The following is a 25,676-nucleotide window of genomic DNA, read 5'->3' as shown; positions in this document are numbered from 1 at the left end:
AGAGCAAATAAACATCATGAAATAAAATCGTCAAATGTTCGAGAAATCATTACGTTTGCACTGAAGACAAGTTTGACAACATACGTCTTTCACAATGTCGACCAGCATATCCAACTGGGCACTGGCATGTGTAATCCCGGTCTAAATTGATGCACGAGCCACCATTCATGCAGGGGTCTGAACTGCACATGTTGCTTTCTGAAAAACAGAATCAATTACATGACAAGAAATATAAGAATATTAGATCTTACTTTGTAGGGTCCTGATTTAGTCATATTTGGTAAATAGAGTCTCTCTGTTTTATAATCTTGTTGTTTGTGTTGCAACCTTGTCGTTTGTTTTGTAATCTAGTCTGTGTTGTAATCTTGTTGTTTGTGTTGTAATCTTGTTGTTTGTTTCAACATTCTGGTGATAGGTTGATACATAGCAACACCAAGTTGTGATAAAACATCAATGACTGAAATTAAGGGATAGACTAGTTGTGTAAAAGTATGTACTCGTACATTAAGCATGCAGTATCTAATTTCACAGCCATGTATCTTAATAAGTCATAGTTCAGTACTATAAAATAATGATAAAGTGATTGCATGTAACTTCATTACAGGAAGTAGGAAGTAAGTTGTTAATAATACCTAGGGTAATGAATATACTTCCGATGGTAATTAACTATGACAAAGTACTGACCTTCGCAGACAAACTGGACAAAGTTCTCTTCCAAGCCCTTGAGATCATTGGCACGATTAGCCAAGTACATCATCTGATCAGTGGGCCTGGAGACGAACTGTGACAGCATCTTTTGGTCAGAGCCACTAAGGTTGATGCCTGAAACAGTCCTTTCTCATTAAAAAGACTCAACAGAGGAGCATGTAAATAAACTATATGACAAATCTGGCCCTGCTTCAACTTGGATATATTTTTATATTTTTATCCTGGGAAAATGATGTTAAAGATTCATAATCAGCATAAACAAATTTTTGGTTTCACTTTTTAATTATAACCAATGCCTTTAGGTTTGCAAACATGACTTGCATTTCACTGATAACTGAAACCAATAAAGACAAAATATTGTTGATATTTAGTGCAGATGTTAATATATTCATTGCAGTGCTACAAATTACCTTTATGCTATGTGAAGACATCATAGAGGTGACACAATGAAAATGGTAAACATGAAAAGAGGACCAAAAATTGTAAAATTCAGGAGTTTGACTGGCAGAAAAGCTGCCGTAATCGACAGGGAAATATAGAGCATGAGAAGTTATTTGAAATAGGCCTCTTTTTGGTACAAAATTATAATGTGTGGCATATGGCTACAATCTTGACATAAAAGTGCCAAAGATGATTCCCTTCTTGATGGCATAGCACATAGAGAAAGTGGTGAAAGACGTATCTTCTCTGAATGATTTCAGACACTAAGAAAATGATGGTCAAAAGTCAGCCAGTGCTATAATGTTTTCTCAAATTGCTTCCCATGCATTAAAATTGTTTGGCCAACTCAAAGTAATCAGAATGAAAAACTCTTTTGACAGTCAAATAAGTACCGTGAAGTTTGATAGATGCCATCCATAATTTGAATTTGGCCAACATTGAAATCCTTTGAAATTTGACAATGCACATGTCCACACCACACCATAGCCTGGATGGATAGCTGTCACATGACATCTTGAAATACACAGTTTGATATGATCTCAATCTGATTGTAGCCAAAGAATATAAGGCTAACGTGAGACAGCCATACCAGTCAAACAGTAACAGTAATGGTGCTGATTCAGATAAATAACATTCATGTCCTGTGAGACATATACAGGAACTATTAATGAAAGCTTTTATTTAGCTGTTCTGCTTATTACTATACAATTAATCTTTACTACACCCATATTTGAACTCACCAACACCAACAACCTTGGCACCAGAGGACTTCAGCTTGTTGACCTCTAGACGAAGCAGCTGGGAGTACCTTAAACTCTTGGTGATGAGGACTACATAGTTGGGTATGCCTCTCCTGTCACCAGGGTTGTTGATCACTTGGAATCTTACTTTCTTCAAAGCCATGGGTGGATTAGGATCCCCATAGGACTTCCTGAAAGTAAGTAAAAATGCTTTTTGAAGTGCAAGACAATACTGCCAAAGACATCGACTGTATAGTGAAATACAATGACATTCTTTGTTATTGTAGTGAAGAAGGAAGACACTGAGCAGCCAGGGTTTCAGGGGAACATTAAAGTCATAACATAACTGGACATAAGGGAATAGAGTGAGTGAGTGAGTGAGTTTAGTTTTACGATGCACTCAGCAATATTCCAGGTATATGGCGGCAGTCTGTAAATAATCGAGTCTGGACCAGACAGTCCAGTGACCAACAACATGAGCATCGATCTGCACAATTGGGAACCGATGGCATGTGTCAACCAAGTCAGCGAGTCTGACCACCTGATTCTGTTAGTCGCCTGTTACGACAAGCATAGTCGCTTTTTATGGCAAGCATGGGTTGCTGAAGGCCTATTCTACCCCGGGACCTTCTCCCTTCATGGGAGAGGGGTTGTGATGACAGCGGTAGCTAACACTGCAGCAATAGTTGCCACAATACCTTTGCTACTTTGGTAAGCAGCAATTACAGCATAGGTGTCATTTCTGACTGTTCTTACTGACACAGGCATCCACTATACAGTCACCTGTGTCCCTCAACATGGAGTCATTTGTGTGACAAATCCACACTAACATGGATCTAAGAAGTTAACGTTAGGTACCTGAGCTTGGCAACAGCTGTCTTGGCAGACTTCTTGCTTGATCCCTCATCCAGAGAGAGGTGCAGGGATGGGTAGCTGCTGAAGCTGACCACACTGACACGATAATTGCCAGTACGGAATGTCATTTTCTTGATCACCTCACGCACAAATCGTTTGGTTTTTCTTAAATCTTCACGACTCATGTATCGAGAAGTATCAATCACAAACACAACATCAGCTCTGCCTTTGCAGACTAAAAAAAGAAGGAAAAAAAGTTGTCTCATGTGGAAAACAATAATGATTACATACAGCAGGCACATAACTGAATGCCAATTTTATAGCTGAAATATTTTAACACATCTTTCATTGATTTTTGAATGGCATCCTTTCTGAAACCTAATCACTTACTTTTATATAGCAGATTTCTATTACATGTATGCACAGGATTTGCTTTCCTTTCAATGTCATGCTTTTGAATATTAAACTTTCAAGATTTTACTTTCATTTTACAGTGAAATACGTTTATCAAATTGTGCTAAATTTATCAAATTAGCTCTTAAATTATTATCCTTTGTAAAGAAGACACAAATGTCTCCCTATTCCCATTATGCACAGTATCAATTGTATTGCCTTTTTGTACATGGACTGATGGCTTACAAACTCAAAACAAAAGTTTCTAGTGAATGATGTACTAATAACTGGAACAGAATTACATAAGGTTTTTGCAAACAACTGACTTCTATCATACGTATACCTGAAATTAGTTTTAATACATCTTTGTTTTTCCTATTTTTGGAATTTTAAACTTTCCAGACTTTACTTTACAGTGAAGGAGGTACTAATATCCAGAGAATGAAAGAGATAAGAGCGTGAATAAACTAACTTATGGACCTAAACCAAATAATGATCACTACTCACCTCTTTCACAGTTATCTCCAGTGAATCCTGGGGGACACTCACAGACGTGTCCAAGAGATCGACTGCGACACTGGCCTCCATTTTGACAAGGGTCACTGGCGCAGAAGTCCTGGTCTAAACAAATGTATGAAAATGATAATGTCTTCCACATGAACAAACAAGCTCTACAAAACAGACATTTAATAGTTACAGTTGTTAATTATTAAAATCGGGAAATTAGAAGTTTGCTGTAAATCTTAGCATTAACAATGTCAAGTAACAATTATGCAATGGAGTCATCAAATGTTGACATATTTTGTGATGGGTATACATTACACCAAGAATGATGGAAGGTTGTGCATTTGATGACTCCTGTATTAGTTGCATGATATTCACTCAGTGCAGGACATACACTTTCTTTGTGATGACACCTTGTAAGCTCAACATACCAGACTCAATGGAATTACAAACACCATCAACAGCCATTTACAGCTGACAAGGTAAAAGCTATGAAGCTGAAAAATGGTGCCTCTGTTATTAAAGCTGGCATAGAGATCATTCACAGCTGAAAACCCATGCAGGGTCTCTGCATCCAGGAACACTATGATGAAAAGCAACAGAACTCTAACAAAATATTCTCAAATGATGTGAAATAAAAACACAACTACTGGGAACTGATTATACATGATGACATTACCATTAATGTTACAGGAATGAAATGATCTTACATAGAGTCTTTAATTACTCTATACACAACACATTCTGGACACAACATACACAAAACTTAGAAAATATATAGTTTGGGGAAATATTTTCACTGAATCAGAACACAGTTTCTTTTCAGTTAGCTTGTTGGTCTCAGAAATATGACGTAGAATTAATCATTGTGATTTGTAATAGGCCTAATTTAGATATCTGAAATTTTGATTTACCTGTTTGAATGCATTTTACCAACTCACAACAACTTTCTTTGAATTGGCCATGCATCTTCTATCTCCTTAATACAATCGGAGATATTGTCTTTAAAGGGAAAGGAGCGTTAAAATGGGGGTGACAAAGACATTCATGGCAATGCATTGGCAAAATGTTGGAGGCTGCCAAGTAGACACTGTCAAACACTGATTTCTTTGTGAATTCTTTCCACATGCTAGAATATAAACATTCACCTTGATAATAATTCAAGATATAGTTTTATTTCTGATAATTTGAGTAAAGTAGAGAAGATTTGACAGTTTCCTTCACTGACGAGGGATACCTTTCACATTATAAGGTTCTTGTGTTCTACAATGTAGGTAGTCTCATGCTGTTTGAATAAGATTAAAACTGTGCAAATGTTAGTCAATTTCATGGTGTTAATCAAGGATGAAAACACTGACAAATAAGGTGGGCATTTTCATGCTGTGTGAACTCTATCTTCATTCTGAGTTCAGATGCAAGGGATGTTGGAAGAGGACAATATGCAAAACATATGGAATACTTCAAATAGTAATCAAGCAGACTATGAATACTAAGTCGTATACTCCCCAGGGAGTTGAGACTGATAATATGATGTGCCGTAGAGGCTGATATCCAAAGATCGAGAGAAAAAATACTAGAGCCTTGAGCATGTACTAGTTGGGTGGATATGTGCACTAAATAAATATCCTATCCTAATCCTAATCCCAAAGCTGAATCATTTTATGTTTTGTCAAAGACATAACTGTCAGGTTCAGATTTGTGTATACCCCATAATCTGCTTGTTACTGGTATGATGCAACAATGACCCTGTAGCTATCTGTTATGGTCTCACAGACAAAGTTTGAAACATAGGATTTAGTATTTTCTGATGGGTTAGATTTTTTCCATTACAGTTGCTAAAAAAATGTTAGAAACAGTGATCTACAGGCTCAGAGTGTTTGATTTGTGACCTATAAACACAAATGACACACATGACAGGAACATCATAAACACTGTACTTACCTGACAGAAAGGGAGATATAGATTTGTGATACCACAAAAAGTATAAACAACAAAAGTAACATTCTCGGAAACTTGCATCGAGAAAGAATACATTACTTCACATTAATATACACAGTTTCCTGTTCTGACAGTGTTGCTTTTGACAATGTGATATAAAGAGTTGACAATGGCTGAAGATGACTTCAAGTCATTTACAAATAATTTGTTTGACATTACATTACATGCCAAAAACTCTTAAAAATGAATGCCTAACTTTCCACATTTTCTAAAGAAAATAGGTAATATGAACAATAACTCAGTTTTAACTTGGAATTATCTCTCCTTTACGAATTGTTTTGTTAAAGTTAGAGATATCGATGATATGTCTACTCAAGACAGATAATTCTAATTCCTTGTTCATAAGCCTTACTCACTTATTAAGCTTTGCTGTATTGTGATTGATAAAAGTATTATTTGTCAAATCTTTTCGGAAGACTATATTTCCCTTTCTGATTCTCAGACTCAACAACATTCTGCATGATGACAAAAACAAACAATGAAGGCGACTGGATCTTTGTAGTGCCCAACAAATCACAATAAAACATTCATTTTTCCATCAGGGAAAGTGAAAGGATTTTTTTATACAAAAATGGTTGATTTTGGAGGGGTGATATTAGAATGGAAAAAGAAACACTTTATAGTCATCTCTCGACAACACAAAGTTGTGACACATGCATTGAAAATATCTGAATTGCACAATAGTCCTACCTCTCGCTGAAACCAGACAAAGAGGGACACTGTTATTACATGGTCTTCAGTTGGATAATACACATTTACTACCAACCACTAGGTACATTAAACAAGGGTGTATTGATACCACCAAAGGTGGTGTGTCGTATATCTCATTATCATGTTGTCAGTACCAGAGTTAGGCAATTAGCCAATCACATAGAATCTAGTAGATAACAAGAAAAACAAATTTAGAGTTCCCTTCCGTCAATTTATAGAACACGACTGAGTGAGGGAGGTACTTCACTGCTCTTGACAATAATGTGGTGAATTAGTGTAGGTTTTCAGATTGAAAGAAGAATCGCTAGAGTTCTGGGCTAAATTCCAAAAGGTATCTGCAGCCCTACAACAATGTAAATTGTTGCGAATGATTAGGATTTGTGTTCCACTTTGAGTCAAAATCACTATTTTGGAAAGTGCCTGTAAAAGTCACTTGACGTTTTAAAGTTTACATATATTCTTAAGATTCCCAACATCAAAAGTGTTTGCCATGACCCATTACATAACTGTGAAATATAAATATGTGTACATGACGACAATAAAATATTGTAAGCTGCAGAATATCTCTACAGTGTACTTTCTGACTTTCAGGGTTGTCTGATCAATATTCTATTTGAAAAGTAAATTTAGTTAAAGTTGAATGATGCAAGAATGGATGAATATATATATATGTGTTACTCAAAAGTAATGACTAGAGAAACGAGACACTGGAACATGTTCTATGAGTATTAGACAATGAGTAAATGATCTCAGAATCAAAAACACATTGAAATTAGACACAAACGCTAATTATCATCCAAGCAGTATATTTTTGTGATGCATGGTGTGCAACTAATTTATATAAGTTACTCATCTAAGTATGGATTTAAACAGAATGAAAAAGCATGTTAAATAAGTAAGATACTGAAGTACACAAATGTGAATAAAGGTCATGTGTTTTGATGAGATCTGAGCAATTGCTACAATGAACATCTAACTTGAAATTAATATTACAACTTCCTATTGAATTAAGGTAAAACACTGTACCACTCGTTGGTATTACATGTTTTCTTGCATAAGTTCTAGATTATCCGTTATGTTCCAAAGAAAATATAGTTGAAAAATTTCTTCCAATTTTTTTCACTTTGGACAATAAAATGAGATTGCAACAGAAAGAGCTCCTTTTTAAATATCTCTATCAACACATTAACTGTATTCAATATATTCATGCCTTGTCCAACATACCAGTGGTGACAGGATTGAGCACATCATCAGCCATCTCTTGAAGCGTCACTTCACTTTCAATTTCAACTAGGTTCAAACCCTGGGACAAGGCAATGTTTTCAACATCATCACGCTGACGTAGGTTGACACCGAGAGGAACAACAGTAATTCCAGCATCAAAGGCAAGTTCAGCTTCAGACATTGTGATGTCTCGATTGACATTGACATCTCCACTGGTCAGCAAGTAGGCAATATTCCTGGCAAAGGGACGATCACCTGATGCACCATTGAACATAACTTGGCGGGTAACTCTAAGGGCATCAGCAAGGTTGGCCTGGCCTCGTGTGTAATGGATGCCACGGAGGGCTCGGCTGATAGTCTCCTGGTCCTGATAGGCTCCTAGGCCAAACTGTACCATTGCACTAGAGCTGTACTTGAGGGCACCAACATTGATATCACAAGCATCCATGTTCATCTGAGCAAGGATCTGCTGAGCATACATTAGGATTTGCTGGAAGCCGAAGGGGCCAACTGATGTGGAGGAGTCGAGGACGAAGACAACATCAGCAGCAGTGCCACAGGCTGGGAAAACATGTACTTTGATTAGGCTGCATAAACATAATTAATGTTTCTAGGGCACATGTTTATTTTTTTCCCTCTCAGAAATACAGCTTGGAAAGTATAGCACGTGTTGATGAGTTGCAGATTCAGTCTCACTCGTTCTGACAGACACTCACTCTTATAGTGGACAAACTGATGATTGGAATGCAGCAAAGTCAAAATTATTTTGTTAAAATGGCAATAAAAAAGAGTTACACACACAAATAAATGTGTCACTTTTTTCATTTAGCCTTGGGGTCTGGTTCACAGTATTAGCAACATAGATATCAATTGCACTGACATTGTATTGTCAGTTTGATAAAAGCTTTGTCTTTGAAACTGCAATGAGCTGAGTGAGAGACTGCAGACATGTAACAGCTTCTCGTCTTTTTGACTGCAGTTTTGGATATTCACAAGCCTTAGTTAAATCTGCTGTGTTAAGATGTTGACAAACAATATATCCTAAACAGAGGGAGTCTGGGGTTTGAAAGTATGTTTCCTGGATCTTGTTCGCTGTGCAAAATATTGGTAAATCTAGCTAACATGGCCATATGTGTCCACTGGGGATGGAAAGAAATTTGAGTATGCCATAGGTTCTCCAGAAATCTGCACATATCGTAAGCAGATGTAGGATATTTTTTCACATAAGAAGCTCTATTACAAAGGAATTACAAAGGAGTAATAACCATGAAAGGTGCTGTAATCTTAATCACTGTGCTTTGTTCATTATCAAATTATTTTCTTTACTTTTACAAAACTTTTGGGAAGTTATCCTGGTATATGTATTGTAATACTCAATTTAAGGCGTTACGATGGTTTTCATGCCCAACACTCACTCTTCTCGCAATCGTGACCAAAGAATCCTGAGGGGCAGATACAGGTGTAGCTCCTGAGTCCATCCACACAGTTGCCACCATTCTGGCAGGGGTTTGCGTCGCACTGATTGGCATCTGTGGAAGGAACATTGAAAGCAATATAGAAGCTCTTCAGCATAGATGTTAGAGCAAATGCTGATAGCTACAGCTATGTCACAGCCTGTAATTCATGCCGGCAGTACCAGTGAGTGAGCAGGGTTTTACGCTGCTTTCAGCATTTTTCGAGCAATATTAAAGCAGGGGACACCAGAAATATGCTTCACCCATTGTACCCATGTAGGGAAGTAAACCCAGGTCTTCAGCGTGATGAGTGAACACTTGGGGCACAGTGACACAGTAATCACTCTTGTCAAAAGCCTGCCATCCTGATCTAGGAATGAGAGTGATTAAGTTTGGGTATATTATCTGAAAGTCTGGTTCTATCCTTAGGTTACTGTGCACCATTTCTCCCATGGAATCTCCATAGGCACCAACAACATGATTTAGTGTGAATTATGGAACAAGGTATATACATTGTCAACAAACTATAACAAAATAATCTTAAGGGTATAAGAATTAATAGTTTTGCTTACTTAAACATTTCATAATTACAAACCAAATGTTTAGTTTGACGTAAATCATGCATATATTCAACAACTTTTTGTAATTTTTAATCATTCATCTGTCATCTGGCATAATGCTACCAAATTCCGTAAATCAAGAGTTTAATTCAATCTGGATTTACCCTTGTAGTCCACAACTAATCTTCTATTTTACACACTGATTACTGTACAGCAGCTGTAATCTTTTCTGTTCAAAGTCTAATAAGCAAGTAGAGAGGAAGCTTTGGAGTTATTGTGTTCGAGCGGAATGCGCTAGCTAGCACATCTATCTATTCCACCGACCTGTACAGATTGGTCTGATAATGTAGTCAGTGAGTTCTCTCAATGCATAGAAGTCATCTACGTAGAAGAGATTCTCGTGGATAGGTGGTGAGGTCATGCCAGTCAGTTCAGCTGTGGCGCCTGAGAAACCGACAGCCAAGGTAAGGATGGTGATACCCTCACGCTTCATCCTTTGGGCTTCTGGGAGGGTCTCAAAGTGGTCAATGTTGGACTGACCATCTGTGATGAGCACAACCATGTTTGGTGAACCTAAAAGGATAGGAAATAAGCTTGAGCAACAGGGAGATCTTCATTGCTTGAATAGATAGAACATAGTCTGCACCAGACAATCAAGTGATTGTCACGTATGATATGATGACAGAGCATATGTTCATTAATAACAATGAAATATTGATAATACCAGTTGTTCACAAAAAGGTGATATCCCAGATTTTCAAAGTAAAACATGATAAGAATTAATCAACTTCATTATCAGTTTAACATTAGACCATAGGCGCTTGACACTGGTACATATTTGGAAGCATGACTTAAATATACAAGATACATGACTTAAAGATACAGATTTTTCAACGATCAAAGCTACAGAAGCGTTTGTCAGACCGAAAATGAGCCGAGGCGAGCCGGGCCGCCATTGTTAGTGTCACACCTTTCTATATCTTATATATTTAGGTCATACTTCCAAACATGCATTAGAGTCCAGCGCCTATGCATTAGACAGCTGGTGGCAAGGTGAAGCCAGTCATCATTATCATCACAAATGGAGACATACAATACTCTTTTTCCAAATATGGCAGCTTTTGATAGTAATGAATGTGTTGCTCCTTGAGCAGTATTTCACCTATGTTATGGTGGGGTGATAGAGGAAAGCTTGAAGTGCAGAAGGACAATCATTAGTCACAATTATTCAGATTAAAAAATAGACACTATGTGCTCACATATGTAGAAAGCAATGAAAGAGACAAGATACCATCTATAATCATTTTAAGTCAGTAAAAGTCATTGTACAATTGTGACTATAGCAAAGCCATTACAGGTAAATATCTCAGTTTTATTTTGATACAGGCCAGTATGTGAGACCCCAAAATACATAGTAATGAGCATAATGCATTACTGAGGAAAAACCAAACCTACCTGGTCTGTCTCCTGCAGATGTTGAGAAGATCTCTCGTCTGGTTCGGCGCAGAGCCTCAGCTGTATTGGTGTAACCATAGATGTATGGTGTATTCCTGACTGCTTTGACGATCTGCTCATTGTTATCGTATCTATCCAGGCCGAACTCAATACGTGCAGAGTCACTGAAGGTTACCATACCAATTCGGTAGAGGCCAGCATCAACATCAATACCATTGATGATTTCAATAGTAAAGTTGCGGACTCGATCAAAGTTTTCTGTTCCTACACTTCCAGAGGAGTCAATGATGAAGACAACATCTGCTGTTGAGGTGCACGCTGTTTGGGATACAACAAGCAATATACACATTCATGACAGAAATACGTATGACATGATGTATCAGATGAACTACTGACTATAAAACATTCAGTTAGTCACAAATGTGCTAATGGCACATCTCAATCTCTGAGACTTTTCATACACAACATCAATACATTAAAACAGTTAGGCAGTGGTATTTGTTTCCAACCTGGAGGGGGTCCTGTGTACCTGGTCCTGGTTGGGCGTGGTGTAGTTGTTGGTGGAGGAAGGGTCTCTTGTGGAGGGCCTTCAATAAAACAAGTCTATTAACATCACAACGATTTATGGATTCAGTTCTTCAAGCATGCAGAAGCACATCATATGTAATAACATTTTCAGCTGATGTGTTTGGTCAAAGTCAACAGTAGTGACCACTCACCATTTTCTATTCCATAGGCCAGTCTTCCTGGCAGTTCAGCCATCTCAATTTCTGATCCAAGCAATACCTGGAAGTCCTCCAGAGGCAAGGAAGAAACTGAATCAATTTCATCGGTGTTGCCCAGGTTGACGCCAACTGTGTATATAGCAACATCTCGGTTCTTCAGCCTGCGAGCAGAATTGATCGCTCTACGAGAATTCAAACTCTTCTCATTGGCAGTGACCAAGACAATGTAGTTCTTAGCCTTGGGCCGATCACCGTTTCGGGACTGGAACATCTGGTTGTAAACTGTGTCAAAGGCACGGGCCATATCTGGGGCACCACCAGGATTGTTCCTCATTGTTCTACTAACAGCATCCCTATAGTCATCACTGTAGCCATAGTCATCTAACTGGAAGCCCACAGAAGGTGAACGTGTGAAGGTCATTCCTCCCAGACGATATGTGCCATCATCAACTCCAGCGCTCACTTCATTTGCCATGTTCTTCACCAGGTCAGTCATCCATGTGAAGACTCTGTCATTGACAGTACCATCCAACATGAAGATAACATCATAGCCTGTCTCCTTGTAGACTGTCAACATAAATACAGCATCTGGTTACCATGGAAAAACAAATACTCATTCAATACATTTCAAATGAATAATGCAATACTTAGGTGTCACTGACACCTTCAAAGACAATTCTTTCCAATAAGTGAAGTAAAAAATACTTTAGGTGAGAAGGAAACAGAACTATGGTTGTCAATTTTCATAGATCACAGTGAATACAGAGTGAGAGAGTTCAGTAATATGTCCCTTCTAGAAATACTCTAGCAATATCACGAAGGTGGACACCAGAGAGGGGGCTTCACACATTGTACCCATGTGGGCAACTGAACTCGACTTTACAGCATGATGAGCAAATGCTTCAACCACTAAGCTAACCTACCGCCCCAGTGATTACAGAGAAGACTTTCAATTGTATAACAGATTATGGCTCACTACTGTATAAACGCTAACATGACACACAGAGAGATTAACTGCTATGTTGAATACAGAAATATAGCCCCAACGTTTGATAAATGAGCAGAGAAGATGTGGCATGCTACGTCCATGTGTCAGTTCTTACCAATTGGTCTGGTAGTAGTTGTTGGAGCAGCTGGAACACAGAGCAACACAAGGGTTATACATTTGAAGGGATGTGAATAATACTATAAAAAGGTGGAATATTTTGAACACAGAACAATACATACCCAGATACGGGCAGATTTCCTACATAAACAGGACATCACATCTTTGTAGTAGTTAGTTACAAAGTCTTGCTGTGAGCAGATGTTTTTGTTAATTTATCATCTGTGTGTCAGATTTAGAAGGTGTGTATGTATACACATACTCTAGAACATTGTTAGGTTGTACATTTATATGTATTGAAGGAGGAAAATTGTTAAGTGATGAAACCAATAGCATCAGTGTAAGTTGTTAAGAACTTTATATACATTTCACAGCTTGGGAAATAAGAGATGTTATTATTGTCAAATCTAATTTAATCATGTTACACAGAGCTGAATCAAAACTACAACTGACGAAACTGAAAGTTCATCTGGATAACGATGATAATAGAACTATAAAGAGAGATCAACAAACTGGAATATGCATGAGAACAGTACAGTTACGTAACAAAGTAAATGAGATGTGTAACAATATACACATAAATTGGAATGAAATGTATAGTCACTTTTATGACATTCAAAGACTTTAAATCAATGAATATTCCAGTTAGGATTTAAACTTTAAAATGTGCTGCTCGTATGTATACATATACATTTATGTAGGCTGGATGAAACAACAGAGAGAGAAGTCTTTACAAGTCATGTATGAATGGGCAGACACAACTACTGGGAGAGTAGGACATGCATGCACTTTTTGTGAACATGTCATCACTGAATTTGAGGGATCAGTTTCAGCATATAATAAAGGAGGATTGATGTGACAAGGTACTGAGTATAGCAGTATATTCTCACACGTCATTGTATCAGTCGTACCAATAAAGATTCTGACTCAGACTCTTCAAGTTTACTATATCTAAGTAACCGCTTTAAGACTTCTTTTTCTGACGCTTCTTTCCACACACTGGTTTACAGATTAAGCAGTCAAACAATCAATAAATGTCAAGTTTTGGTGTTTTGAATGCAGCCCAGAATAGACTGGGAAAAGGGATCAACACTGAAAATAGCACATTTCTTTCATTTAACTTGTTTCCATTTTCTCCTTACAACATGTACTTAGAAAGTTCTTTTTTAATTTCAACAATATTTTAGATATAATAATCTGTAAACCAAGTATAATGAATACACCTAAAGGTACTAGACGTATCTGATTAAAGGAAGAAAAGAACACTCTGAGACCTAGCTCAAGTGCCAAGGTTTGAGGGACCAGGAAACTACACCCCATGCATCTATGGCAGAAGACAAAACAGGCGTCTTCCAAAACATACAAGGGGAGGTTCAAAACAACATTTGTGCAACAAAATATAAAAACAACAGCATTCGTAACTAAGGACACTCAGGAATAGTGTGCTGGATGGTAAAGTCTTAAAATGGGTAAAGCTAAGGGAAGTGGTGCATGGGAACTTAGGAACAAAACATCTCTTTAGAGTGGTGGGATATTTGGAGAACAGCATATAGGTGCAAGGGAACATGGAATTCTCAAAGAAGAAGCTTGTAATGTTCATTATCAAGCATACTCCCTGAAGAACATATCAGCCTCTTCAAAGATATACTATATGATCAAGTACATGTGCATAGATATGGGGAAGGAAGGCTGACTGAGATACACAGGGTAACTGGTAAGGTACACAGGAGGGTTGCTGCTGATGGGATGTGCTGCAGGAAGGGCATCATGATTCTAAAATGGAAACACCAGGAACACAAGATATATGGACATGCAAGGATAAATGGGCTCTAATAGGTGCACGTTATCTGAAACCTGTAGTGGTGGTAGTTGTTGGTGGTGGTGGTGGATCCCCTGAGAGTAAAGAGAAGACAATTGTCAACATTAGCAGAATGTGAAAATCACAACCAACAACACATCAGTAAGTTTCTTTATTCAAGGAAAGTCAATACATAGCAAAATAGACAAACAGCTGAAAGTACATTTAATAAAAAAGAATATTTACTCAAATATTAGAAACATCACATCAGAGCAATACAAAATCTCAATATAGACACTGACACTGATGGCAAACTTTAGGAAATGAATGAATTCTGCATTCATCACTAATAAAATAAGGATTTTTTTATTTTTTCAGTCTTACCCATATTATGTGACAATGTGTGCTTTGAGCAGGGTATCTAGCATGGAAAAGGTGTGTTATGAATATGCTCATTATACAATAGTAAAGACCTATAAGAGTGGGACCTACTCATCACAGCTTCCATGATGCCAGGCAGCTCTCTGAACTCTGCCTCTGATCCTAGCAGGTACTGGTAAGCATCAAGCGGCTTGGTGGTAATATCATCCAGGTTCTGTGTATTCCTCAGGTTGACGCCAACAGTGAAGATTCTTCCTCCTGTGTCCTGGAACCTTCTGGCAGCCTGTTGTGCACGGCTTGCACTCAGACCACGTTCATTACCTGTCATGATGATCATGTAGTTACCTGCATTAGGACGGTCACCATTACCCTGGGTGAACATCCTTGTTCTTACAGTGTCCATTGCTTGGGAAAAGCTTGGTGCTCCTCCAGGACGGTTGAAAGTGTTCAGATTGTTGTCCAGTGCATTGACAACATCTGTCTGCCAGCCGTTGTCATTCAACTGGAAACCTATGTTTGGAGATCTAGTGAAGGCCATTCCTCCGACTCGAAACTCGCCATTATCAATGCTCATTTGATTAGCAAAATTTTTGGCAAAGTTTTTGAACCATCCATAGATCTGGCGATTCACAGTTCCATCCAGCATGAAGATGACATCAAAACCTGTATCCATGTAAGCTATTGAGAAAAAGAGAAAAAATAATTAGACGAGCATAGTATATAAAAATCTCAAAACACAGATTATCATAATGCATATTAGTATACATCTGGTGAATTGATCTACATTTCTTATGATAAAAATCACATCAAACAGAATAAGTACGTAAAGTAACATACAGATAGGAAAGAGAAATCTTACAGATTTATGAAAGGACTCAGTGACAAGGGTGTTAATAGTAATTGTTCTGAAAAAGATCTGAGCATGGAGTAACTCCAACAAACAGATGATTCCTGCATAGTTTGGTCCTGCCTGAAACCTTTATCATAACAGCATACACTTTCCTGGTGTCAAAGATCCAAAGGCTTCCAAAATGCCTTGCAGATGCCACAAGGTATATGCGACAGCCAATAGCGATCTACGCGCTGGTGAGTTGACTATGACAAACAGCCATCTTGCCATCCAGTTAGAGCCGCGAGCGAGCGAGCATTGGAAGATGTAAGTTCACTCATCACACCATTTCTACTGGCCAAATGTAATAGAACAGTCTTCTGGGGTTGTTAGAAGCTGCAGATGGAGATATGAGCCAGAGGTGGCACCCATGGAGCATACTGTTTGTCAGTCATGGAGCTAATAGTGGTTGCAGCCGTCACACAAGGTTTGCCACTGGGAGTCAGAGAACTGTTATTTTGTTCACGTGTTACAAGAGAGAGTTAGGGTGTTCTTGTGGAGGTCAGCCAATTAAAGATAACACGCTATAGTATCACACACATTTAGTAACAATGCTATTAGATACACTTCAATCATAAAAAGGTTCATGTTTCGCAGATGTAAGTTACTCTTTAGTTGCACATTGTTGGATTCAGTAACAATAATTGTTGGATTCAATAACAATAATCCTAATAATTAACAATATTATGCATATTAAACTTATTAAATTATTGTATATTTAAAACATTATAAACACATTTCAGAATATTCTAATTCTCAAGGTAGATGAATAAGAATCCTACTTAAGTTGACATCTGTACAGGAACTCACTAATGTTCTGCTGTAAGTTGCCAATAAGCAGCAGCACTAGACATGAAGATGCATGTAAAACATACATGTTGTGAATTCATTAACCCATTACATATACATGTGCTCATAAAATATATATTAACTCATCATGTAATTTCCTCTTAAAGGATTACAAAGAGTAATCTTCACAACATGATTTGTTTTACTAATACTAAAAGTCACCTGGAGTGGGAGGCTTGGTTGGAAAAACCTGTCCAACTGAACAACAAACACAAATACCAGTCAGAAAGTAGTTTAAATATACTACACACTTAGAACTTCATTACACTTGAACAAGATTCTATTTTGAACTTAATCATTACAAGGTCACACTTATAAAATCTCTTTTCAGCTACGTACATATTTTGCAGGAAAATGCAATGAGGTAAAGAAAAATACTTTTATACAAAAATTTATGTTAAGTATTAAGGATGCATTTAGAGATAGGGATTTATGAAGACTTTAGAGGAGTTCATCTTATCCTTGTGTCTTTGACTTCTCAGGCCTAGCATACCTCTAAGACTAGAGTTGATAATCCTTGGCAGCTCAAGCAACTCATCAAGAGTCCTAACGTAGAAGCGATGTTGATCTGATGGCAGTGATGACACAGCATTAAGTTCCTCTTTGTCTCCAATGTTGAATCCAACTACATTTATACTCACTCCCTTCTCTTTCAGTCGTTTAGCTGCATGTAGGGTTTTGTTTGGATGAGTACTATAATCATTCGGTGTCATCATTATAACAATGTTCTGGGCTTGTGGCCGATCTCCATTACTGTAGGTGAACATTCTGGTACGGACGTAATCAAGAGCTTTATCAAGACTTGACTTATAAAGACTGGAACCAGAGAACTTGGAGTTGATAGCATTAAAGACATAAGGCTGGTAGCCATAGGTGTTCAGATGGAAGCGCAATTTGGGCAACCTGGAGTATGTGATAGCTCCAATCCTGTACTGGCCAGAGAAGATGTTCAACTGATCTACGATCTCAGAGGAAAGATTTGTCATCCATCCATAGTAGATGCGGTCCACAGACATGTCCAGCATAAATACAATGTCATAACCATCTTCACTATGGACAACTGCCAGGAGAGAAAAACAACTTGAATGGAGTTTGATCACATATTTATATACTCCTCCTGAATAATGCACCAAAAAAACACCCAAAGTATAACAGCTTGATATGAACTTTAACATACTTTATACAGAGGTGGAGACTTTACATTAAAAACATCGGTTATCATGAAAATGGTTCTATTACATAATAAAGATCCATAGAAAACTTTTTTCTTTATGCATTTGACAACTTTCTTAAAAAAGGTTTTGGAAACTTCAAACCTCTATTGTGTTAGTCAATGCTAGGTGAACTATTGCATACTATGTCAAATCTTTATGAATACATTAAGGTGCTCTTTGTCTAACCTATAAAGCATCTTCCTATAGACACGCCAAAGGTCAGAACGGGCATTTACCTGAGTCAAGTGAGTTTGTAAGCCTATAATGCATCTTTCTATAGAAGTCAAAGGTCAGAACGGGCATTTACCTCAGTCAAGTGAGTTTGTAAGCCTATAATGCATCTTTCTATAGAAGTCAAAGGTCAGAACGGGCATTTACCTCAGTCAAGTGAGTTTGTAAGCCTATAATGCATCTTTCTATAGAAGTCAAAGGTCAGAACGGGCATTTACCTCAGTCAAGTGAGTTTGTCAATCTATAAAGCATCTTTCGTTTTCACCTACAGAATTTCATTCATGTATCTAGCATCTTTCACAAGACAACTGATTAAGCACTGAGGACAAAAGAAAAAGAAGGTAGCAATATGAGTCATTATCCATTTTGTTCAAGTATCAAGCATACATAAGAATGTGTGACAGGACATGAGCACCATATCACTATCACCTCAGATACTACAGAAATAAGCAAAACTACAGTGCATTATGAGCTCTGTATGCAGTTATAGGCTGAGAAACCTACTGGTTAAGACAACTATGTGAATAGTAACCTGGTGATTTGGTGACAGGACTTAGAGTAGTTGGGACTGCTGTGAGCTTGACTGACATAGGCCCAGTCAGCGATGCCATGGTGATGGTAATTTTTAAAATTTAAAGCATAATTAATAATTTATCAGGAATAACATGAAAACTAAATCTAAAAGACAAACTAATTTGATTTTCTATGAGTAGACATGATGTATCATATTACTGACTTCAATTATCCATCAGATTTTTCAGTATTACTAGCCTCTATAATATTCAGTCTTGGCAGAAACTGTCTGCTTAAGATAGATTTGTTGAATTTGTTCATGTGGTTGTATGCCTACTATAAAGTAACAACCTGAAAGACAAGGCCTAAGTAATTAATATAATGGCTGAAAACTCGGCTAGCAATAGTTCTCCTCCATCATAAGAACTCTGTTTCACCTACCCTCTTTCATTCTTTGCTGCATCAGTTGTGTAAGGTTCTCTAGTTCCTGTTTCTCCTGTATCAGGTACTGAAACTCATCCAGTGGTTTGGAGGATATGGAATCAAGCTCATATGTGTCATTTAGTTTGATGCCTACTGAATACACCCCTACCCCTGTATCCTTCAAACTCTGAGCAGCAGAAATGGTTTCCTCTGTGTGAACACTTTCGTGACTATCTGTCAGTAGCACAACAAAGTTTGAAGCTTTTGGTCTATCCCCTGCTTGAGGGATGAACATATTTGTGCGGACATGGTGAAAGGCCTGAGCAACATTTGAAAGTGCCACCCTTGGCAGATTGATGAACTTGTCATCTATTCTATCCAAGATCTGCTGTTGCTCCATGTATTCATCAAGATCCACAATGGTGTTGGGTTCTTGGCTGAATGCCATAGCCCCTACTCTGTATTCCCCTGATTCTACATCCATCGAAGATACAAACATTTGCACAAATTCATGGATCCAGTCAAAGTGTGGCAACCTTGCTGTTTCATCCATCATGAAGATGATGTCATATCCTTCCTTGTCAGCAGCTATAATGATACTCAATATGTGAACGTAGTCTACCACTCCCCAAACCATACAGTGACATTATCAGGAAACTAATTGCATAAACACTTATAGACATTAAGATATAAGGGTTTTCAAGGTAACAAGGTGAAACGTTAAACTTGGATACATATTGAGGATATCTCTGTGCTTTGTCCTGGATGTTAATATGGAATTAACTCAGTATCCAAAGTAAGGGCACCCCCAAATCTCCTCATGTCAGCTGTACTCAGCATCATAACTGTAACTTCAAAACTGTCACATTTCCTTGGTCATTTGTTTTGTTGAATTGAAACTCCATGCTCAGTTCACAGTTTCACACATCATGTCTCTTAACACAGAACCATATGGTATCACATATTTACTCTTGTCACTGAGCCATATCCAAACCTGTCTGCTGAAATATTACATATACAAGTCAATGTTCAATTAGGAAAGATGTTCTTTTCACACAAACAGGAACAATGTCACAGTTCACAGAGACAAAGCACACTGGGGCAACAACACACAATACAAACATTACTGGACATTACATTCAACACAAGGATGAAACACAATAACATTAGCCCAATAAAATTAACATTATCTTACTACAATCAAAATAGAACAAAAGTTTACCAATATAACCTTCAATAAATACAATAAGAACATTATTTGTAAGAGGCACAAAACAACAACAAAAATGTTGGATTCATCATGCAGGGAAAATGTAGTTCTGGAATACATGCTCATGGAGAATATTGAAGAATTCCTGGTCAATCCTCAGTGTCCAGATCTCACATTCCTGGATATCTGAGGTCTGTTTTCTTGATGAGATAGGCCAGACACCTACTTCTGCAATCATTCTGTACTTCAATCTACATAGGGACATTCCATATCTGGAACTGCTAGGGATTGCACAATTTTCTACTTCTCTATCAAATCTTGCTACAGGTGTGGTGGTGCTGTAATAAAGCTATTGGAAATGAATGATGAAATGAAGAGAAATGCAAAGAATGGGACACAAAGAATGGATGAAGGCCAAAAGAACAAGACTAAAGTGAAAGAATATTGACTGAAACTCTTGCTGAATTTAACGGACAAAATATCAAAACATTGATGAATTGTGTCTCTTGCAGTCATGACACACATTAATTTCCTTTTCCCACTTCTTTAAATTATATTTCTGCTAGCTTGTACATTGGTGAATATGATTCTATAAACTGATGATATTTTGATGATATATTTAAGTTTGTTAAATTTTTAAATTGCAAAAACAACAAATTTTGTCTGCTTTCTTTTATAAGAAAGAGTATGGAAAGCATTGAATGAGAAACAAGAATCATAGTTAGAAACAGAAATTAAATTAATGGTAGAGAACAAAAGAGGTTGACTTGGGGATTCAAGACACTATGGAGAAAGTATGGGAAGTTGAGGGGTTGACAATGGTAAGACTATAACTATGGAATGACTGGATTGGGGAAACGGTTGATATTCTTGGAAAGACTAGTGTAAACCTGTTGGTCTTGGAGTAGTGGGTGGTGGCAGTGTCACAGGAGCAGCTGAAGGGAGAGCATATTTTCTAGTTATCAGTTAGTTTTCTCATATTTTTTCTCATAATTATCTCTTGAAAATTAAGTGTTCTCATACTTTGAATAGGACTTTCTATCAAAGACACATGGTCCAAAGGTGCCATTATATAACTCTGGAATCTTTCTTCCCATATCCATTTATGAGTTTAAAAAAGTTTTTCTTTTCAGCACTTCATATACAAATAAACAAACCAAAATTTATATCCAAGGGGTCTGATTGTGCAAACACACCATTTGAAAAGTGATAGCCAATGATCCCAGGCAGTTCCTGAAGTCCACTTTCTTCACTGATCAGATATTGATACTGATCTAGTGGATGCGTTGTAACTGCATCTAGCTCGTCTGTGTTTCCAAGGTTGAAACCAATGGTAAAGATTCCAGTTCCCTGACCCTGGAGTCGCTGAGAGGCACCAATGGCAGCGCCACTGTTCAAACTCTCCTCATTGGCTGTCATCATTATTATGAAGTTGCGAGCATTGGGACGATCACCTCGACGATCAGTGAACATGTTGTTGCGAACATAGTCAAAGGCTCCAGCCAAATCTGGTTTTCCTCCTGGAGTGTTCCTGGTTTTGGATCCAAGGGCTCCAATAACTTCTGATTGCCAACCATTGTCATTCAGATAGAAAGCAAGGTTTTGACCTCTGTTGAAGGTCATGGCTCCAACTCTGAACACCCCAGAATCAATATCCATCTGAGAAGCAAAGTTACGAGCAAAGTTCTGCATCCATCCGAAGTATCTGTTGTCGACAGTACCATCAAACATGAAGATGACGTCAAAGCCTGTATCACTGTAAGCTACAAATTAGTTGAAAACATTCACTATATTGCTGGTATCAAAATTCCACAAATTTCACGGAGACAACACAATAACCTGCTACAGACAACACAGGACATTCAATACAACACACACATATCCTTAATCAATCATGCTTACATTCAAATCTGATAAACATTTTGGTTGCACATGTATTCATGAGAACAAATTGGTACAACAAAAAATATGCACAAGTTAAAAGATTAAGAACAATGAGATTTCAAACAAAATAATTCATAGAAGCATTTTCTTCTTGTATATCTTTTCTCAAAGCATACAATCTGTGCTTGCTTGTGGGGTTCCATGTGTTTCTAATCACAACGATAAACACATTCATGATGTCCAAAGTGCTGGTTTTACATACAGGGGTCTAGATCTAGACACCATTCAAGCTTCAAGTACAGTGGGGAAATAAGGAGACAGTTTGGTGTGGTATTGACTCTGGCAGATGGAAAATAAGAACGCATCTCAGCTATGAATCAAGAAGAAGAGACAAAGCATTGAGAAGAACATACAGCAGATAGGTAGAAAAGCAGAAAATGTAGCAAAAATATTCCAGAGTGAAACATAAGGAAGTGAGAATCCAGGGAGTGCTAAGTGATGACATTGACAATGTTGTCTAAACAAACATGTGAGGTTTCACCCAGGGGAAAGAGGGATTTGTAGGCTGAGGAAAATGGAGAGGAAAATAGATAGTATGTGCTGGCATACAGAAGGGAGAAAGCAGTCAATGAATCCTTTAATCTCCATGTTCAGAGTGACAGAATGAGGTAATGACTACCAGAACTATTGGATAACAGTCAGCATACATTTGAATACAACACATTTCATTAGCTGGAAAAAGACACATAACAAAGTTCTTACATATTGTCATGAATTGCTTCTGTAATTCAGTCACAAATATGACAAATGGAAGAAAAGTCTTAGCAACTACAGATCATTATGGCCTGATAACTGATAACATTATTTCCATGAACAAAATTGTACTTTAAAATTCTTTCATCTTGGGTAAGGGAACTCTTACATTTTTAACTGACAATAGATGTTGGTTCTGTGCATGAGGGTGACAGGGGGTAGAAGAGGGAGCATGACATGAGATGTGCAGGGGAAATGTGGGCACATCAAGATGAATATAAAAATCAACCTGTTGGTCTTGGTGTGGTTGTTGGTGGCAATGTCACAGGATAGGCTGTAGACAAAATATAACACTGTCTGGTCAACAAAATGTACCAGTCAAATAATCAAAATTGTGATTTTGAAGTGTTATTTTATGTGAAACAAGTTTTATTACTGCCATTGTTCAAAAGAAATTCCTCTAATATCTCAGGGAACAGAAGTATTAACATTTGCAGACAAAATCAAAGATCAGAATTTTTTGTAATATATTATCACATGTGACAAAATGGATTTATTCCTTAACAAAGTAAAAAAAACACAAATTTCGACTGTGCAAACGCACCATTTAAAAAGTGGTTGCCAATGATCCCAGGCAGTTCCTGAAGTCCACTTTCTTCATTGATGAGGTACTGATACTGATCTAGTGGATGCGTTGTAACTGCATCTAGCTCGTCTGTGTTTCCAAGGTTGAAACCAATGGTAAAGATTCCAGTTCCCTGACCCTGGAGTCGCTGAGAGGCACCAATGGCAGCGCCACTGTTCAAACTCTCCTCATTGGCTGTCATCATTATTATGAAGTTGCGAGCATTGGGACGATCACCTCGACGATCAGTGAACATGTTGTTGCGAACATAGTCAAAGGCTCCAGCCAAATCTGGTTTTCCTCCTGGAGTGTTCCTGGTTTTGGATCCAAGGGCTCCAATAACTTCTGATTGCCAACCATTGTCATTCAGATAGAAAGCAAGGTTTTGACCTCTGTTGAAGGTCATGGCTCCAACTCTGAACACCCCAGAATCAATATCCATCTGAGAAGCAAAGTTACGAGCAAAGTTCTGCATCCATCCGAAGTATCTGTTGTCGACAGTACCATCAAACATGAAGATGACGTCAAAGCCTGTATCACTGTAGCCTAAAATCCATTAATAAACAGCAAATATGAAACAATGAAACAGATTCCTTTCAAGTCTTTACATTCATTGAGAGTATCTAAATATATGACTAATTTCAAATATACATAATTTATTTAAAATCATTTTAGCAAGACTATTTGATATAGCAAAAATATCTTTTTATAATTGATATTTACTAAACCCTGGGTATGTCATAAACCTCATCTACTCAATGCTTAGGCGTTTTTATTCAAAGATAATCATGTGATGTTAGTTAATTTTGGGTGACAGTCCTGAAAAAAATACCATTTACCTAATACCTAATATCAAATACCTAGATACCTAATCTTCATTTACTATATTCACACACCCATTTACTCAAAGATGCAGACATATTTCACATTCAACTTTATTTGATCTGATCTGACTATACATGGCCTTTTCATTAGAAATAGTCAATAAAGTTAAGCACATGCTGCGATACTGTCATAATGTAACTGTTATGTCATCATTTTTCCACTATGATTAGCAGAGCATTATGGTTCTGCCCTAGCACATGATTAAAGGGTTTTACAAAATGTCTTCATGTCAACAATTACACAAAACAACAGTAAAGACAAAGACTGCCAATCCATGAAAATAATTTATGCATGTAGATTTCTGAAATGCACAAAATGATAAAATCTACAAATCTTCAGTAACAGATAATCTTCTGGGAACAGCAGTGTCAGTACTTCCTGAGTGATTTCCAGTTGGCCAGACGTCAACTTGATGAATTTAGTGACATCAAAGACAAATGGAATTATGAATTATAAACAGAGTGGACTTTTGAGCAATTATTTGAATAAATTTTGGAATTTTGTTTCAGTGAATTACTGAAACAAACACGTCAGTGAAAGCTAGAAAGCAGTTTCACACCATGTATGTGTAGTGGTGATGAACATTTCAAGCCGATAGTAATGCCACTTTCAATTTGACCTGCAGAGCATTTCTTAGGCACACGCTTAGACACATTCACATGACATGACATAACATGACAGTGCTGATGTGATAGAGCTTGTGTAAACAGTGATACTCGAATATTCTGTGGCCATGACATTTTAGGTGATCAATCCATTCAGGCAATTCATGTGTGAATCAGACTGGGCACCGATTACATCAGAATGTTAATAAAGTTTCAGATATGTTGGAAGATCCTTCCAGACAAGAGCAGTTGAAAAACAGTATGAAGTATATCCAAGGACTTAAAGAATATCTAAGATGTTGACACCTCATGTTGTCAACAGTTGAACAATTCAAGATAAAAAATACATGCATCTGAACTTAGCTGGTTGAGTGAGTATGCTATGATTGGTTTATGTGCAACACCACAAAAGGGCTACAGATATTGTATCCCTTCTTTGAAAAGAACAAAGTGAAACATTCCAATGCCATGCACTTCATTACCCAAAAGGATGCAAGTTTGAAAGTACACAGAAAGGGAACTTAGTCTGGAAACAAAACAAGA

General features: G+C 37.5%; 2 protein-coding genes across 2 annotated transcripts in view; both read right to left on the bottom strand.

Moving 5' to 3' along the window:
* LOC137297934 (uncharacterized) overlaps window positions 1-25,676 on the bottom strand; it is a 237,060-nt gene that overhangs the window by 3,739 nt on the left and 207,645 nt on the right. The window contains exons 85-102 of the mRNA XM_067829924.1: window positions 23,623-24,189; window positions 23,308-23,352; window positions 21,578-22,144; window positions 21,272-21,316; window positions 15,164-15,730; window positions 14,728-14,766; window positions 12,872-12,901; window positions 11,763-12,335; window positions 11,553-11,630; window positions 11,044-11,361; window positions 9,913-10,161; window positions 8,990-9,103; window positions 7,575-8,135; window positions 3,645-3,758; window positions 2,748-2,979; window positions 1,890-2,080; window positions 685-822; window positions 85-198 (exon numbers count right to left, since the gene is read on the bottom strand). Coding sequence (XP_067686025.1) covers window positions 85-198; window positions 685-822; window positions 1,890-2,080; window positions 2,748-2,979; window positions 3,645-3,758; window positions 7,575-8,135; window positions 8,990-9,103; window positions 9,913-10,161; window positions 11,044-11,361; window positions 11,553-11,630; window positions 11,763-12,335; window positions 12,872-12,901; window positions 14,728-14,766; window positions 15,164-15,730; window positions 21,272-21,316; window positions 21,578-22,144; window positions 23,308-23,352; window positions 23,623-24,189 — 4,542 coding nt within the window. The remainder of the gene's footprint in view (window positions 1-84; window positions 199-684; window positions 823-1,889; window positions 2,081-2,747; window positions 2,980-3,644; window positions 3,759-7,574; window positions 8,136-8,989; window positions 9,104-9,912; window positions 10,162-11,043; window positions 11,362-11,552; window positions 11,631-11,762; window positions 12,336-12,871; window positions 12,902-14,727; window positions 14,767-15,163; window positions 15,731-21,271; window positions 21,317-21,577; window positions 22,145-23,307; window positions 23,353-23,622; window positions 24,190-25,676) is intronic.
* On the bottom strand, window positions 17,104-19,908 carry LOC137298948 (collagen alpha-6(VI) chain-like). The gene is made up of 2 exons (XM_067831340.1): window positions 19,190-19,908; window positions 17,104-17,850 (listed from the first exon to the last, which is right to left on the bottom strand). The coding sequence occupies exons 1-2, from the start codon at window positions 19,806-19,808 to the stop codon at window positions 17,207-17,209; spliced, it is 1,263 nt and encodes a 420-aa protein (XP_067687441.1). The 5' UTR covers window positions 19,809-19,908; the 3' UTR covers window positions 17,104-17,206.

This window comes from Haliotis asinina, chromosome 10, assembly GCF_037392515.1.
Source record: "Haliotis asinina isolate JCU_RB_2024 chromosome 10, JCU_Hal_asi_v2, whole genome shotgun sequence".
NCBI classification, from domain to species: domain Eukaryota; kingdom Metazoa; phylum Mollusca; class Gastropoda; order Lepetellida; family Haliotidae; genus Haliotis; species Haliotis asinina.
This window is presented reverse-complemented; position numbering and strand designations above follow the sequence as displayed.